Source organism: Ochotona curzoniae, unplaced genomic scaffold (assembly GCF_017591425.1).
Source record: "Ochotona curzoniae isolate NIBS_2020 unplaced genomic scaffold, NIBS_Ocur_1.0 scaffold_2587, whole genome shotgun sequence".
Lineage (NCBI taxonomy): Eukaryota > Metazoa > Chordata > Mammalia > Lagomorpha > Ochotonidae > Ochotona > Ochotona curzoniae.
The window spans coordinates 327547-345839 of record NW_024467096.1 but is presented as its reverse complement, the minus strand read 5'-3'; the positions used below and the strand labels follow the sequence as shown (position 1 = coordinate 345839).

The following is an 18293-nucleotide window of genomic DNA, read 5'->3' as shown; positions in this document are numbered from 1 at the left end:
TTTAAAAGAAAGCTCAGTAAGAAGAGTTTAGAAATTATCTTGTCCAAGATCACATCGTTAGCAGGTAGAAGAATGGTCAAGGATTTGGATCCAAACCATCTGGCTTTCTTTGTTCTGTTTGTATCATATTATCACCGTATCAAGGTTTCTACCTTTTGCTCTTTCACACATATGCATTTAAGCATCTGTCTATGTAACTGTATTAGATCCTTAACAGAATCAACTTCACAATACATACACAATCTCTTTCCAATACATAGCTGCTCCTTCACTATCCATATGGATATTCAGAAGAGATAGGGGTTTTAATATCATCTGTTAATGATTATATTTTATCTTAGTGGGTGTTTCTTAATTTGAGTCATTATGTTATTGAAAGCAACTGGCTTTTTTTTCTCCTACCTACCAAATACTATATGTAAGTTGTGCAACAAGCCACATGTTGAATATAATTATTGGAAAGATATCGAATGTGAAAAAGGGTGCTATTACATGCCTCTATGGTGGGTATTAGCAGGAAGCTGGAATGGAAAGCAGAGCTGAAACTTGAACCCTGCACCGTAATATGGGATACAACCTTACCTGTCATTCCAAATACTTTCCCCTAATTCTCTCAAATGTGTATATGTGTATGCTTTTTGCTTTTTAAAATTTTGTTATGTTTAACATGTTTATTTATTTATTTAAAAGGCAGAGTTATAGAGAGAGATGAAGAGTAAGACAGAGAAATCTTCCATCCATTGGTTCACTCTCCAAATGGCCACAATGGCCAGCTGTATCGGTCCAGAGCTAGGAGCCAGGAGTTTTTTCCAGGTCTCCTATGTGAGTGAAGGATCCTAAGGACTTGAGCCATCCTCCACTGCTTTCCCAGGCCACAAGCAGGGAGCTAGAAAGGAAGTGGAACAGCCAGGATACAAACAGGCGCCTATATGGAGTCTCGGGGGTGCAAGACGAGTGTTTAGCAACTGAGTCATTATGCTGGGCCCAGTTTTTGCTTTTTATTAACTCCTACTTGCCCCTAATGTTTTATCTTTGTGTGTGTATTATGTGTTTTTATATCTTATTTTGTATGTTATTTTCCATGTCAAGCTTGCTATATGACTTTAATAAACTTTGGAAGGGACTACTTATTTTTTTTTTTTTTTTTTAGTTCTGTGTTTTAATTCATTATGTTCTTTGTCATTATTCCTTTTTAAAGAAGATTCTAAACATTCTAAAGTCACTTTTGTTACTATATAATCTGAAAATGAGTATTTAAGTGATGGAAAATTGCTCATGTTGGGTGTCATAGGATAGAACACAGGAATAACTGATTTTCCTCACTGAGAAGTGATACATTACAAAGTATAACAAGTACCCTGGCCAGAAAGGTAACAGTGAGAGTTAGGAAAGTAAGTTAAGTGTTGTTGGGTATGCTAATCAACATTTATGGCTAGATAAATGAATTATTTTAGGTGCCCTTAATTTAATAGATACAGATTTGTCTTGCAATGATGAAAAGTAATGATATTGTCATATATTTTGTGATTTTAAAATTAGTTTCCTTATACACCAATTTGATTATTGCTACTTCTTGAGATAATTTTAGATTTAAAATGGCCAATAAGTACAAATAATTACACGGATCCATTTATTTATATTTCCAAAATACTAACACTTAACCAAACTTTATTTATTTCTGTACACATTTTATTCCATGAAATGCTTTAATGCCAATTTTAAGTTTGATGTCTCAGTATTCCTAAGTTATTTAGAGTATTTCAAATTCAAGGACCTTTGCGTATGTTATTACAGGACTGTTTTAAAAATCAGAAAATTAACATTTATGTAATATCCACTATTGTCTACTACACAGACTTAATTGAGTTAAATCAGTTGCTCCCAATAATATCCATATCAACAAAACGATATCATGGACCATTGTTTAGTTGTGTTTTTGTAATCTTCTATATTAGGAACATTTCAGTTACTGTGAAATTCACAATTTGGTTCAGTATAGGCCGATTATTAGGGCTTGTCTGTTTGTTTATACTGAGATTCAGAATATTTTTGGCAAGAATATCATAGAAATAATGTTTTGTTCTTCTTAATGCATCTATCAGGAGGCCCATGATGTCTCTAACTGATGATGTTGACTTCCATCACTTAAGGTAGTGTCTATCAGGTTTCTTTACTATAGAGTTAATGATTTTTCCTTTTGCAATTGATAAATATTCTATCATGAGATACTTTACACTGTAAATAACACCTGTTTTTCATCAAAAGTTGCCAATTAGTTTTTAGTTTGCATTAGTCTTTCTTGAGTCAGTTGTAATAATTGGCTTCTAAATGGTGATTTTCAAATTTTATTCCTTCTTTATTACTTGATGTTCTGTTCTTAAGGATTATAAGAAGGAAGACAGTTCCCTTTTTTGTCTTCTTTTTTAGTTGATTATGTGTGATGGAATCATTGGATCATTATTTTATTAAATTACAATTTTTAGCCTTGTTAAAAAGATTTGTTTGAAAGTCACAGTTAGAGAGATCATCTGCCCACTGGTTCATTCCCTAATGGCTTTTTCTATATTTGCTTCATTCTGTTAAAAGTTATTCTTACTTCCAACTTTAGAACACCATCACAGAGTTCATAATAATGTTCTCTCTTCATATTTGTAACTTCTTTTAAAAATGCAAAACCTGGTTTCCATTATCTTCATTATGTTTATTTACTTCCTCAACCTTAGATTTACAAAGTAGTTTCAGAATGATTAATTCTCATCTCTAGCACAAAATTTAATCTACTAACAGTTTAGTATTTCTTTATACTGTTTTTTTCTTTGACCCAAAATGTAGTTGGACCACGTAAACTGGTAAGAAAGTATTTTGATCATTTTTGTTTTACCCTCCTCTTTTCTCCCCCATCCAATTTTACTTCCAAAATTATTACAGTAGCAGATTTCATTCACGTCACAGTAACAAGCTTAAAATTCTGGTATTTACAGATAATATAACATAGCTAGTAGACGATAAAGGAAAGAAAAATCGTGCTATTGCTCAGGAGTATAGACATGGGATATAAACAGCAGTTAATTTCTGGTATGTTGATCTCACTTCTACAGGTTACCTTTTTTTGAGCTTTGTGTATTAGTTGTTACAGGTGAGGGAGAGCATATATTTATCTTTTCGGGACTAGCTTAATAAGCATAAGGGTTTTCACCTGGGTCCATTTTGGTGCAAACAGTAAAATAATTTTTTATGGCTGAGTAGTATTTTATAATGTAAATGCACATTTTTTTTTATCTAGTCATGTATTGGCATCTGGGTTGATTCCATATCTCAGTTATTGTGAATTGTATTGCTATAAATATGGGGTTACAGGTAACTTTCTCATATGCAGATTTCATTTCATTTGGATATATTCCCTGGAGTGGGATGGCTGAGTAGTATCTCTGGAATATTCTGTGAATCCTAGATATTACTCCTCTGTTGTTTTTGGAATTCTCTGTAAATCCTGGGTATCAGTCCTTTTTTGAAGAGTTTGTGAATATTTTCTTCCATTCTATTTCTTGTGTCTTTCTGACCATTTTCCTTGCAGTGAAAAAGTTTCTTAGCTTGATATATTCCCAATTATTTATTTTTGCATCAGTTCTGAGGTCTTTTCCAAGAAAGCTTTGCCTATGCCTACGTCTGGAAGAGTGTTCCTAATGTTTTCCTTTAGTAATGTGGTTTGACTTGACAGAATTAGCCCCCAGTGCCAGCTTCTGCCAGCTGATGCTATGGTTAAGCCCAAACATCCCTCACCCACTCTAATTTTTGTTTGCACCAGTAGGAATGATCAGCCCAGCCTGGCTTTTCCCAGATGAAGTCCACATGAGGCGCAGAGGTGTTGTAGCCCTGCTTAGTCTGGTCTGCCTCCATCCCAGCTCACGCTCTCCCGTGGGAGTAGCTGTCTGGCGAGGGGTCCCTCCCCTTATTGCCTCTGCCGGCTCTGCCCCCTCACTTCCTGGTTCTCACGCGTGTACTGGTTGGGTGCTGCGGTCACATCTGGTACAGGCCACTTCACCTTGGCATTCCGTTTTGTGGACTGGTTTTTGTTGTGACCTGACTTGGCTCGACCCACACTCTGTTCTGGTGTTTGGATTTGCCAGTGGATGATGTGAACTGATTCAGCCTGGTCTGCCCCTGACCCATGCCAAATGTATGCCAGTGGGAATCTTTCCATGACCTGTTCTGGGCTGTTTCCTATAATGCTTCTTGCGCTTACCTGCCAGGTCTGTGTCCTTCCAGAGGAGTTGCCCAGGCTCCTCCATCAGAAACCCTCCCAATGCCAGATTTTATGCATACCGGGGATTCCATGAGCCAGGCCTACTCAACCCACCTCCTGTCTTACCAGGAATAGTGGCTTTTCTTGACTGGCCTTCAACCCAATCTGGTTCTTGCTGGTTTCTAGTTTTGCTTGTGGGCTAAGGTTTGCTCATTCCTGCCTGGCACACCCTGTTCCATTACCAATTCACACATTGGTCAGCCGTTGGAGCTACTTTGCCTAGTTTGTCCGACCCTCAGGACTGGACCACATGTTCACCAGCGGGAGCCATGACTCGCCAGAGGAATTTTCCAAGTTCCTCCACTTGATCCTCTCCCAGACCCAGTTCTCATACACACCATTGGGTTTTAGGCCAGTACCCGGTGCAGTCTGGCCTTCCATTTGGCCTTGTATGAGCTGGTGAATGTTGTAGCCCGGCCCACCCCACACCCTATTCAGGATGCACATTCGGGTGCTGCTGCCTTGACCAGTCCAGACTGTTGTGGGTTCCTTTACCTGTGATTGCTGGCATGCTCCTTGGTCACACTAGCTTAGTCCATTACCACCCAAACTGTTGAGCTAACCAGTGTGGCTAGAATTTCCACAGGGCTGGCCCACACATCCCCTACAGAATCTACCCCCGGATATGGTTCTTGAGTGCTAGTTAATGTCATGGCCCTGCCTAATGTGACCCTGCTTCTGATCCATCATCATGTCAGGTAACAGGATATGATTCTGCTAGACAAGCCCCGAGCCATAGCTTTTGCATGGACTGGTGCTCAGCCTTGTTCAATGATTACAAGTTCTTCAAAGGAAGAGTTACCTTCATTGGGAATCTTTAGGATTGACTCACATCCCAGAAGCATGGTGGGTTCAAACTGGATCTACCTAAGCAGCGATTCAAAGAACCAAAACCCCTGAGCTCCCTGGCCTGGCAGCCAGCAGGTGGACCCTAGCGCCAAATGGCACACTGGCCACCTGCCCGGCGACAGCTCAGCACATGCACATGGTAGCTGGCATGTGGGATCCAGGCATGAGACGCCCGTCCTGAGGCCCACCAGCAGCTTCTTTAAACCCCCCTCCTTAAATCTTAATTTATTGTAAGCTATACACAAAATTTGGGATGCTGATTGTTTTTCTTGATTATCAAAATAGTGAGAATTTTTCTTAATATTGAGAAAAATCTGTAGTTTTAACTTCTGTTAAAATCACATAGCCACCGTGTGTTTATATTAAATATATAAATTCTTTCTGGTAAAGGCTGAAATAAGGTCTTCCTGTCCAATTAAGTAAATTCCTTTGTAGCTTCCTTGTAGTGCTGTAAGTAGCACAAATTTGAGTTAAAAGAGAGACAAGTGGTGTGATAGTTAGCAATACAAAGAAGTCATATAAACTATACATATGACACTATGTTTCAAAAATTTTCTGGTATAACAAACTTCATTTACTAGTGTTTACCTACAGTTGCAATGCCTGTTTGTTTTTGTGCCCATCACACCATGGTAAATTGCTTAACTGAAATAAACTACCTTACTTTTACAGTTTGGAAGTACTTTTAGCAGGAAATCTTGCGGAACAGGTATTTGTCCCAGTAGTTGAGAAAGTGCTTGAAATGCTCCCATTGCATACAGAAGTGCCTAGGTTCAAGTTCTGGCTCCACCTCCAATTCTGTCTTTTTGCTCATGTGCATCTTGGGAGGCTGCCAGTGAAGGGTTATGTAATTAGTTCCCTGCCTAGATTGTTTTTTCTTTTTCTTTTTTTTTTCAAGATTTATTTTATTTTTATTGCAAAATCAGATATATAGAAGAGGAGGAGAGGCAGACAGGAAGATTTTCCATCCATTAATTCACTCCCCAACTGACCACAATGTCTGGTGCTGCGCTGATCCAAAGCCAGGAGCCAGGAACTTCCTCCAGGTCTCCCACGCGGGTTCAGGGACCCAAGGCTTTGGACGGTCTTTGACTGCTTTCCAAGGCCACAAGCAGGGGAGCTGGATGGGAAGTGGGGCTGCCGGGGTTAGAACTGGCGCCCATATGGGATCTCAGTGCTTTCAAAGCAAGGATGTTAGCCACTAGATTGCCACCACACTGGGCCCTAGATTGTGTTTCTGACTTATAGGTTCATCCTGACCTGGTCCTAGATGTTGGAGGCATTTCAGTAACAAATGAGAGATCTCTTTCTTATTGATCATTGTACCTCTTAATTTCTCTGCTTTTTAAATTTTAAAACTCTAATGATGTGGAGTAAAATTTCATCTCAATATCTAATTAAGTGAAGGAGGCCTTTCATAGTAGAACATTGAGAGAATCATTTAATCCTAAAAGGTGCTTGTAGTTCTTTTCCTGTTTGAAAAACCAGGAAATTGCAACTACTGAACTGTGCAATGGAAAAAGCATTCCCTGACCATATGTAAAGCAAAGAATATAACTATGTTCCAAAAAACTGCTTTTTAAAAAATGTTTAAATAAATAAATTAGTTAATTAAACAAATTTTTAAAATTTAAATAAAAATAACTGGCAGGCCCATATGTCCTTGAAGAAAACAGAAAGTTTGTTCTAATTTCAGTTTTGCAGTATGTCCTGGCTGTTCCACTTCCCATCCAGCTCTCCCTGCTTAGGGTTTGGAAAAGCAGTGGAGGATGGCTCATGTACTTGGGCTCCTGCACCTGTGTTGGGGACCCACAGCAAGTTTCTGGCTCTTGGCATCAAATAGGTTCAGCTCTGACTTTTGCGGCCATTTGGAGAGTGAACCTCTGGATGGAAGATATCTTTCTTTCTCTCCTTTTATCTTGTAAATCTGTCTGTCAAATACGTTAACTAAAAATCTGCATGATCCAAAGTGATTTACAGATTCAGTGTAAGTTCTTTCAAAATCCCAAAGATAGCTTTTACAGAAATAGAAAAAAAAAATTTGAAATTCATATGAAGCCAAAGACTGTAAACAGCTAAAGTAATTCTAAGCGTGTAAAACAAAGTTGGAGGCATCAGTGCTTCCTGATTTCAAGTTATTTTGCATAAGATGGTGTTGTGCAACATTGGGTTAGCTACCACCTGTGCCAGCCAGCAGTTCAAGACCTTGCTGTTCTACTTACTATCACTGGAATGTCTTGACGCTCCTCCTTGATTACATACATCCCACCCTTCCTTTAAGTTCCTACTTAACACATCCCTCAGCTACTGCAAGTCATAATGTTTTCCTGCAGCACTTAGAAATACTTCTGAATTTATTGCATACGCTTTTGAGTTTTACTTTTAGAATTTTAGTAACACTATATACATATAAAATAGTGTTTTTCAAAAGTGAGTGTGTATCATTATGAAGTCACATGCACCCATGTTCTTCCATTTTAATTTTTGCTTTTTCCCATTCATTTGTACTTTTAGCTACTTAAATGGTCGTATTCTCCAAAATATTTCCTTGAATTTCTTGCTGCTTATATGACCTTACTGTGTTATTTGCTTTGGACCAGTTTATTTTTGGTGGCCCTTATAAATTTTTCTAGTGTTCAGGAAAGTAATTCTTATTCTGTAAGCAGATTAAATGAATTGCTATGGCTTCTCTTTCTCTGAAACCAACTGTGCCCTTCAGTCATTTCAAAGTGAATGTGTTCTAACGTGAACTTAACTGCTTCTTGTGTCCAAATCAAATACCTAACCCAGTGAACTCTACTGTTATTTTGTAGTCAGAGCTTATTATGGGTAGTAGGGGTGGACGGAGAGTAGGGAAAGAAGTCAGTGTGATTGTAAAACGGAAGAAAGAAATTGCTTGCTTTGTTTCCCATAAGAAGTTGGTAGCCTGCCTTGAGAAGTCTGTGGATGATAATGTGTAAAATTCAGTGTTTTTCTATATTTTTTTGTTTAGGCATTTGTAGTAAGTAGTTTGGATAAGGCATGTGGGCATGTGACTTTATAGTGATATACACTATTGAAAAGTACTCATAGTTTCACTAAAATTCTAAAAAATAAAATTCAGCAGATTATACAGTAAATTCAAAAGTTTCTAAGTGCTGCAGGAAAGGATTAATGTGAATTACAGTAGCAGAGGGAGGAATGCATTTTAGAAACTTAAAGGAAAGATAGCATGTATGTAATTATGGAGGTACATCCTGACATTCCAGTAATGGTGAGTGTGATCAGTGGCTTAGAATGGGGAATCCGATAGTGCATTCTGGATGAATGAGAAGTAGTTATCTCGCTATAATGTATAGTTTCCATTGGTCTGGAGTGGAGGATAGGATTAAATTGATGGTACTGAATGAGATCATGAAGTGATTTACATTTTGTTTTGTGGAACCATAAGACCTTCCTCTTAAAAATAAAATTTTCTTTAATTGTTTGATTATAATCGTAGTAACTGTTGTATTTTTTTTTTGCCAAGCCTATCCTCTGTATCCATCAAGAACGAATTTCTGTTGACTGCATTAAAAATGAGTAGAGATCAACTTTTCTTGTTGATACTCCTCAGTTTTTAAAAATCAGACATTTTTGAAAATGTAGCAATTCTGGATTTTAATTTTAACTTCCTAAGGGTAATTACTTTAATATAATGTGGAGGATCATTGTCGCAAACAGAACTCAGCTCTGTGTTTTAAGGTTTTTTTGTTTTTGTTTTTGTTTTTGTATTAGAAAGTAAGATATATAGAGAAGAGATAGGAAGATTTTTTTTTAAGTTTTCTCATTTTTCTCTGCATTAATTATTCTACTTATCTACTTTTCACTCCATTATTTTTTTTTCTGTATGAATTTCTTAGGTGATTAATTACTTGTTAGGCTTACTTGACATAAATCCCCTTTTATAGATGTCCCAAATGTATATTTCCAGTCTTTGAACCTTACTTGGGTGTTTGATAAGGATTTAAAATTTTTCAGATAGAGAACAGAATTATTGATTACTTTCTCCTTCAGAGTTCCTTATCTCAATTTTTATCTCAAAATGCTTTGGCTTCTCCTTACATTTAAAGTAAAATTTAATGGTTTTCTTATGAATTTAAAATAAAATTCCATTTTTTCTAGGATTGATGATGATTTGTGTTACTGCACCTGCCTATTTTTTTTGCATTATTTTCTTGCTCTCTCCTCTTCCTAATAATGATGAAACCAGGTAATGCATGTGACACTATGTTGAATATGCCAAGTGCACCTGAAGGTGTTTACATTTGGAATCCTTTATTACTTTTCCCTCAGCTCTTTTCCTCATATGGTTCTCAGCTTCATGTCATTCTGCTATGTATTTACAGTTCCTTTTCTTCTGTAGACATTTGGATTTAAGAGCATAGGGAATTTTCTGGTGTTGCTCTTGTCATATTTTTAACATCAGACAGAGCCTGGCACAGAGTAGGTGTATTGTATTTCTATGGTACCAGTGTTTCTGATACAATGTGTCATTAGTTAGCTCATAAAACAAGTTAACAAAGATAACTAAAATCATGCTAGTTATATATTCAAATCAATTATGTAATTTTAAACAAAATATGAAACTTCATTTGACCAATACTGGCTTTTAATAATGCATACAAAAATTGCTCTGTTAAGGTTATATTTGGAATCTAAGAAAATTTTTAAAAGATTTACCTTTTTTGAGGGGGAGGCAGATATACAGAGAGAAGGAGATACACAGAGAGAAAGATTTTCTATATTCTGGTTTGCTCCCCATGTGGCCTTATGCTAGAGCTGAGCTGATCCAAAGCCAGCAGCCAGGAGCTTCTCTCCAGTTTCCCTTGTAGGTATAGGTCCCCAAAACTTTGGGCCATCTTTGACTGCTTTTCCAGGCCATAAATGGGGAGTTGAATGGGAAATGGAGCAGCTGGATAGGAACCTGTGGCCATATGGAATCCAGGAGGATGCAAGATTTTAAAGTGAGAAAATTTCAACTTTCTTTCTAAATGTGTAGAATATGAATTTACCCAACCTCCCTCCTGTGACCACGGGATGGATGGGAGCAGGGGGATAGAGGGAAATGTACCATTCCTTGCTGCCAGATCACATTAGTGCCAAGGGACTAAAATGTTCTGGTTTCATCTCAGGGACCCTGTAAGCGGGAAATAGAATGAATTGAGGGTATTACTTAAGTAGTCTCAGTTGTTCTGAGACTGTGTTGGCTTCATAGCACCAGGTTTGAGATACTGCTTCCCATACTTGCTGGTTGTCTTTTGTTTCCAAATTTCTATAACCTTGGATGTTTGGTGGAGAATCTGGCCTGTAGCATTATTCAGGCTGTTCTTTCCAGTTTTTGGTGAGGCACTCAAGTTCCTCTGTTGAATCCAAGAGGCTGGCTGTCTTGTCTTTCATGTGCATCTCAGTAAGTTGTCTGCCCTTACCCAGTCATCAATGTGCCCAGTCCTATATCATGTGCCCGGAGGTCAGATCAGATGTCAATGTGGTGTGCCCTGCAGTCCAGCCCAGCCTGTGCCTAGACCAAGCCTTTTGTGTACTGGCAGGTGCTGTGTCCTGGTCAAGGTGAACTCCAGTAATCCCAGCCAGGCCCTTGTCTAGATTCAGTTTCCTGAAGACCTGACCCTTACTTACTGTACCAGCAGCCGTTACAACCTAGTTGGGAGATCTCTGAGGACCCCTTCCAGGCCTACTCCCAGAACCAGCTCTCAAAAATGCCAGCAAATGCTGCAGCGTAGACCGGCCTGGCCCGCTATCGGGGTCCTCCAATGCTGCAGAAGAAATCACCCGACACTTGAGAGAGTCTCCAAGGTGCTTTTATTTCCAAACTTCCATTACGCTGAAGCCCCTCCCCCGCCAAGCCCCAGCTTATATATCAGTCCTGTCCAATCAGCTTAAAGATCACCAAGGCACACCAATCAGGGCAATGGACCAATCACAGGGCAGGAAATTTAGACCTGGGCTGTTATGTGAACCAGAAGATGCTGTAGCCTTGCCCAGCACACACTCAGACCCTGTGCTTTATTGCAGCGGGAGAACACTCCTTGAGGCCTCCTTGCAGGCCCACTGCCTCCCTGGATTGGCTCTCACGTGCAATGACAGGTGCTGTGGTCTGGCCCAGCCTTCTCCACCACCCCCCAAGACCCATTTTTTTTTAAACAAATAACTTTTTTTTAATATAAGATTTATTTCTTTTCATTGGAGGAGGAGAGACAGAGAGGAAGATCTTTCCCAAATAACCACAGTGGCCAGTGCTGCGCCTATCCAAAGCCAGGAGCCCAGATCCTCTTCTGGGTCTCCCACACGAGTGCAGGGTCCCAAGACCTTGAGCTGTCCTTGACTGCTTTCCCAGGCCACAAGCTGGGAGCTGGATGGGAAGTGGAGCTTCCTGGATTAGAACCAGTACCCATATGGGATCCTGGCACACTCAAGGCAAGGACTTCAGCCACTAGGCCATGGCACCAGGCCCAAGACCCAGTCTTATGTAACTTTATTATTTGTGAATTTAAAAGTTCTGTAGCTTGGCTAACGTGTCTGAAAGAATAAATAGCGTATTTTATTTTTTATCTTTAAAAAACCAATCAAATTGTAGTGTCAACATATGGGAAAGATAAGCCTTTGCTTTCTAGAATGTTTCTTTCAGAGCTAACTGTGTAAATAAGTTGTCAACATGTAGAAACATTCCAGGAATAACATAAAATTGGAATAGAAATGACGCAATTTTGAGATTTTTAAATTTTCTTCGTTTTAGCAGTTAAAAATTAAGGTTTTTTTCATTTAGAGTTTTATATCAGCTACTGTTGCATTATATTGTCTACCCTTATGCTTATTGTCTCAGTTATTCATTTTACAAGTAATGGAATAAGAACTTAATGTCTTATAAAGGAATTTTAGGTGTCACTATATATCTAACTCCAGTTCTAAAGTCAGTTTAAACTGTTTGTTTATTTACGTCCACACCTTCTAAAAACGAGAGCTACCTTTCTTTAGGATACTTCTGTGTTTCAGTCTGCTTGGTTCCTGTTCATCCACAGCTTCATCCCTTTATGTCTACTTTCTAACTATAATAATATTTGCCTCCCGCATTTCCTGGAATATATGTCATGTTTTGTAGCTGTTAACTAAAGTCCCATTTTATGGCTATACAGCTGACATTTTAATATATTTTTGTTAAGAAATTTTGTAGTGTTTTCTTTTCATGAAGAATGAACATAACTTTGAAACTTTACAGAGGGAAAATTATGTGGTCTGTCAATCCATCAGGACTACATAAATAGTACGATTCCAGTTTTTAATTTTTCTGAAGCTTAGCAACTGAGGTCTTTTCATGAAATTAACTCAGTATTCTTCATGGTGTCTTAATAGTATTGTAAGAACTTTCTTTGACCCCAAAATCATTTCTTTAATGGAAGCTTATTACCAGATTCATAGATATCAAATTCTGTTGCATTTTTATAAGATTCTAGACAGTGGCATAGCTATTAGCCTACTGTTTGTATTATTTGTTTAATGTTACTTTGGAAACATTTTGGTTGATATGATTAACCACTCTTAAACATTTTAAAAAAAAATTTTCATTTTTGTGTGTTTCCTTTTCAGAACCGAGAGCTCCAGATTATGAGAAAGTTGGATCATTGTAACATAGTTCGTTTGCGTTATTTCTTCTACTCAAGTGGTGAAAAGGTAGGAATCACTGTAAATCTGCACTGAATGTTGTGATAAGTCTGTTATTAGAAATATTCTCCTTTCTCCCAAAGACTGTTTTGTTAATTGTGTGGAAGAATTCCAGAACACATGCACCAGTGATTCTGACTGTAAGATAGGGTCACTGAATATTTTCATTTTTATCAGTAAATGTTAATGAGAAAGGATACGAACATCTAAGAACTTTTTTTTTAGAAAGACTCTTCAGTTGTCAAGCAAATTCATACATATATGTGTGTGTGTGTGTATATATATATATATATATATGTATATATGCTTATTTTGTCTTTATGTACTTTTGGAATCCTCTCATAGTTCACCCAGTTATTGGAATGGGGAAAATTCTGTTAGCTGGAGATTGATTAGAGCAGAAGAGGAAATAAGAGGATTTTGCTAAGAACAGAAAGAGAATTAAATGAAGGGAAGTAAATTTAACTTATACTTGGCCAGGATAAATGTTGGCAAAACCATAGTGTTATAAGGAGCTACTGGTTAGGTTCTATTTAATTCTGTGGAAGCAATGGATAGTTAAGCCTTTGGGCTATGAATCCCACTCTTTTACTACCTCCTTGGTCTTTCGTTTTAAAAGGTGCAATAACTATGCCATTGTACTCATTAGAAGTGAAAGCATAGAAAACCAGTTTTTTGAGCTCTGCATTGATCTTTTTTCTTTGTTTCTGACATTCCTACATTTCCTTAAATTTAGTCTTTATTTTTTCTTGACTGCTTTAGAGTAGAGGAACACGAGAGGTAACATGCCATTATTTTTTTAATGGTTAAATATGATTCTGAGTAAGTTTTTTTGGTGTTTTTATAGACAAAAACTCCTTGTCTATAACATCTCTTTTTGTCTATAATCTTACCATAACCTGTGTTTACCTTTTCTCTATCCTTTCCTAAATAAATTCATGAAGCATCTGTTAATGTTCACAACACTCTTATAATAGAATTTTACATCCTCTTGCCTTTTTGTTATTATACGGTAGACATAAAAATGCTTCAGGGAATAATGTAAGAGTCAGAATTATTTGTTCTTCACACCACTAAAACAAATGCAGATTCATTAAGAAGACTTCCTTATAAAGTCCCTAAACAGGTTTTTTTTGTTTTGTTTTGTTTGGTTTGGTTACTTGTTTGCTTTACATATAGCATTCCCTACTTGCAAGGAATGTTATTAATGCTTTATAAGTATTAACTCATTTAATTCTAATGAGATTAAAGAGCAGAAAAAGATGTCAGACTTTTTTTTAATGCAGTACACTTAGTGGCTTACCTGTCCAGCTTGGGTGTTATGGAAAGGTCCCTCAGAGTCAGCTACTTTACCTTGATTTAATCCTGCCTTAGGATGACACCTAACTGGCTATGAGTTGTGTACCTCAAAGCATGGTTCTTTCCCGGTTGCTGCTGCACACAGTTTTTATTAGTCTTAATCGTTGTTGCAGATAGAGAGAAATCATTAATAATAGCTGATAGCCAGGACAGTGTAACTTTGCCTTTTGTGAAAAGGAATCTACTTTGTAATATTTTTTTTTGCATTTTTCTTGAGTATGGTAAATGTTCCTTAATGAAAGAAGATCCGTCTTAATTTTGGATAGCTCTATCAAAGAAAATGAAGGAAAGGTTATGATATATGACTGAGAATAAGGGAGAGTTTCTGAAGATAATGCATCAACAGACAGGTTTAAGACTTCCCATAATCCTTTAATCACCATAGACATTTTCTGCCTGTCCTATGTATGATCTCCACTTTTTCCAAATTCTGCTGGCACGAGTAAAAATACTGTTTCAGATACCAAGTAGTAAATTTGTATCAAATTTCTGTTGAAAGAAGAAAATGAGTTTTGTTCTAGGGCCAAGTACTCAGGTTGTTTGTTTTCCATTATACTCTCCAGAAAAAGATTAATGAAAAGAGCTACTGTTGTTTATTAGAGAATCTAAATGTTGATGAAATCTTAAAAATGTGTTAAAGGAACATTATTTCTAGGTGTGGGAGTTTTAACAATTACACATGTTTTTAAAATTAGACGCATAATTTATTGTAAGTGGAAATGTAAGTAGAGCTGCCTAGTAGACAGATACCTGTGTGGGTCATAAGTTGTAGTCGTTCTTGGGAGGATTCTGATTGGAGAGATGTCATTGACAAGGTGGATAGTTTGGTTCAGGGAGGAAGGAGACTTGGATGAAACTAAGAAAGTGGAAAGCCAACATTTTAACAATATTGCCTTCTAATTTTCGAATGTTAAGGAGTAAGATCAGTCTTCATTTCAGAGGGTTACAGGAAAACAATGCTTTTGGGTGAGATCCAGGTTTTCTCTAGCACAAGGCAATAAAAAGAACCCTTCACAAAGAGATTGAGTGTTCAGAAAATTTCTCTTTGTAGGGAAAATTTTTAGAGGGAGATTTGGTGATAAGACTATGAACCTAAAGGCAGTATAGGGAGGCTGTTAGGAGTTGGGTTGAGGGAATATGAGGATGAAAAAAACAAGAGACAATTTTTAGATTATAGAAGGAAGCTTCATTAAATGAGTTGGAATTTACATGAAAATTAAAAAAAAAACATTTATTTACTCGGAAGTCTGTGAGTGAGTAATGGGGGGGGCAAGAGGGGGGACAGAGAAGTATTTTTCCATTTGCTTATGTAGTCCCCAAATACCCATCATGGGTGGGGCTGGCCGAGGCTGAAACCAGGAATCTGGAACTCATCCAAGACTATATCATATGGGTGGCTGGGACTCAAGTATATTAGCAGGGAGCTAAACCAAAAGTAAAATAGTCAGGACCCAAACTGACATAAGCATATAATGCTCATGCATGAGTTGGCTAACTGCTATAATTCTACCCTGATATTTAAAAAATAAAAATTCTCTATAAAGATACCTCACAAAAAGTTATAGAAAATGGAATTAAATTTTGGCACAAGAAAAATTTGAGATCCATTTCCCAAAGATTGTATAGAGGGTGGGATTAGAGAAACCTAGTGACTCTGATGGAGACCTTGTTACAAAGAAAAAAAGAAATTGAGGCCAACACTGAGGTACAAGTGGGTTAAACTATTGAATACCTTGCCAGCATCCCATACTCCATTTATTTCAACCCAGCTCTCTGCTGATGTGCCTGGGAAGGCAATTTGAAGATGGCCTAGGAACATGGGCCCTTGCACCCATGTGGGAAAAGGGAAAATTAGAGTATCTGGCCTGGTTTCTGCTATTACACCCTTTAGGGAATGAACCCGTGGTTAGAAGATCTCTTCCTTTTTTTTTTTGGTAACTTTGCTTTTCACATAATTAAAAAAAAAATCTTAATAGCCAAAAGAAAAAAAAAATATTTATTGTGATTAGCTGGTCTTTGACTTCTGTCTCACATATCTTACTCCAGATATTTACTTAGATATATACATAATTGTTTATATTTTTATTATGTTTTAGATCTCTTAAAAAACTCCTCACAGCCTCTCATTACCCTCATATTACCAATATACAGTGATTATTTATATATTCTTTTACTGCGTATTATTTTACTTCATAATATCCTTACCTATTCTATTACTTTTAACTTTGAAACAGCAGCTGGTTAAGCTACCCCATGTCCAGAGGCAAGGGATGTGAGTATAATATTAGGTTATTGTTTTCACTTACCACAGTGTAACTTAATGGTATTTCTATTTTTGGTGATTGTCTGTTTTATTGTACTTCACCCTGCCTTTTTAAAAACTACTAGGAATATGAACAATCAAGGGATAGCCAGGTTAGCTAGTAGAAGTCAGCACAGAAACTAGAAATGTGAATGATGAATCTTCTGCTTGTAGCTTCTAGCATTTGCTGTAGTAACTGGAGCATCATATGGCCAAGTCATACAGTCTAATACACATTCAGTTTTCGAAACTTTTATTTAGTTGGGAGAGAAAAGCAGTTTCGTGTCCTGATTTAAAAACAGTGAGGTGTTTCAAAAGTCTGGGCTTATAATTTCATACATTGGAATTCTGCAGAATAGGGCTTTTTCAGTATTAAGCAGTAGGAACCCTTCCTTAAATGCTTTTTTCTTTTCCTTTCTTTCTTCCTTTTTTTTTTTTTAAAGAGCTCTAATAGAACAAATGAGAAGAAAATTGCTTGGCACTGGCATTTGTTGCAGTGGCTTAAGTAGCCAAATGAAATACTGATATCTTATGTCTGAGTCCTGGTATAAGTCCCAACTATCCCACTTCCAAGCCAGCTTCCTACAACTACACTGGAAAGGCAGCAAAAGATGTTCCAGGTATTTGGGCACCCTGCCACCCATGTGGGAGTCCAGGATGGGGTTCCTGTCTTCTGCCTTTAGCCTGGCTCAGATCTACACTCATTATTGCTAGTTGAGTAGTGAGCCAAGTGATTAGAACATCTCATTAATTCTTGCTGTTGTACGCAACCCCCTGCCTCCCACCAGCCCTGCAAATAATGTTTCTGTAGGTGAAGCTGATATATGGGATCAGTTGTCTTCATCTCCCTGGATTGTAGCTTCCCTCTGCTTTTTTGAGAGCAAGTATGTTTGTGAGCAGTTAGATCAGGAGATTATAGAAGGGCCAAAGCCAGCTCTCTCTTAACATAGAGGAAGAATTATTTAGAAATCAGGCATTATGGAATGGAAAAGTCTTTCTTTGCATTGGCTATGTATCTTTGAGCTAATTAATCTTTCTCTAAATTAGGGAATATGTATTAACATTTATTTCTTCAAGTTAATACTTATTAGAGATATTATATGCAAGCATCCCTGTGCCTGGGAAAGCGGCAGGATAGCCTGAATTCTTGGGGTCCCTGCACCTATTTTTTTTAAAAGGCTTATTTATTTTTATTGGGAAGACAGGTACACAGAAAGCAGAAGAGGCAGAGAGGAAGATCTTCCAATTGCTGATTCACTCTCCAAGTGGCTATGAGCGGTGCTGATTCGAAGCCAGATGCTTCTTCCTGGCCTCCCATGTGAATACAGGGTCCCAAGGCTTTGGGCCATCCTCAACTACTTTCCTAGGCCACAAGCAGGGAGCTAGATGGGAAGTAGTGCTGCTGGGACTAGATCCAGCACTCATATGGGATGCTGGCACATACAAAACAGGGAACCTAGCCACTACACTACCGTGTTGGGCCCATCCCCGTACCTATTTAGAAAACCTGAATGAAGTTCTTGGTTCCTGATTTTGACCTGGCCCTACCTGAACCATTAAGACATTTGGGAAGTGATAGATGGTCAATTGACCTCTCTTGTTTTCTCTCTCTACCTTTCAAACAAATAAGTAAATCTTTTTTTTGAAAAAAGAATAATTGCCCAAGATTTGGTCCTGTATATATAGGAGGTAGTTTGAAATTGCTGATATGATGGGGTATGAATGGTAATAGAAATTTAGAATAGAGAAATGTGAATTCATATATAAATGTGTAATGTGTAGGTC

General features: G+C 37.6%; 1 protein-coding gene across 3 annotated transcripts in view; it reads left to right on the top strand.

Moving 5' to 3' along the window:
- GSK3B (glycogen synthase kinase 3 beta) overlaps positions 1-18293 on the top strand; it is a 156191-nt gene that overhangs the window by 58744 nt on the left and 79154 nt on the right. For all 3 annotated transcript variants that reach the window (XM_041002660.1, XM_041002661.1, XM_041002662.1), the window contains exon 3: positions 12773-12856. In XM_041002660.1, the coding sequence (XP_040858594.1) occupies positions 12773-12856 (84 nt within the window). The remainder of the gene's footprint in view (positions 1-12772; positions 12857-18293) is intronic.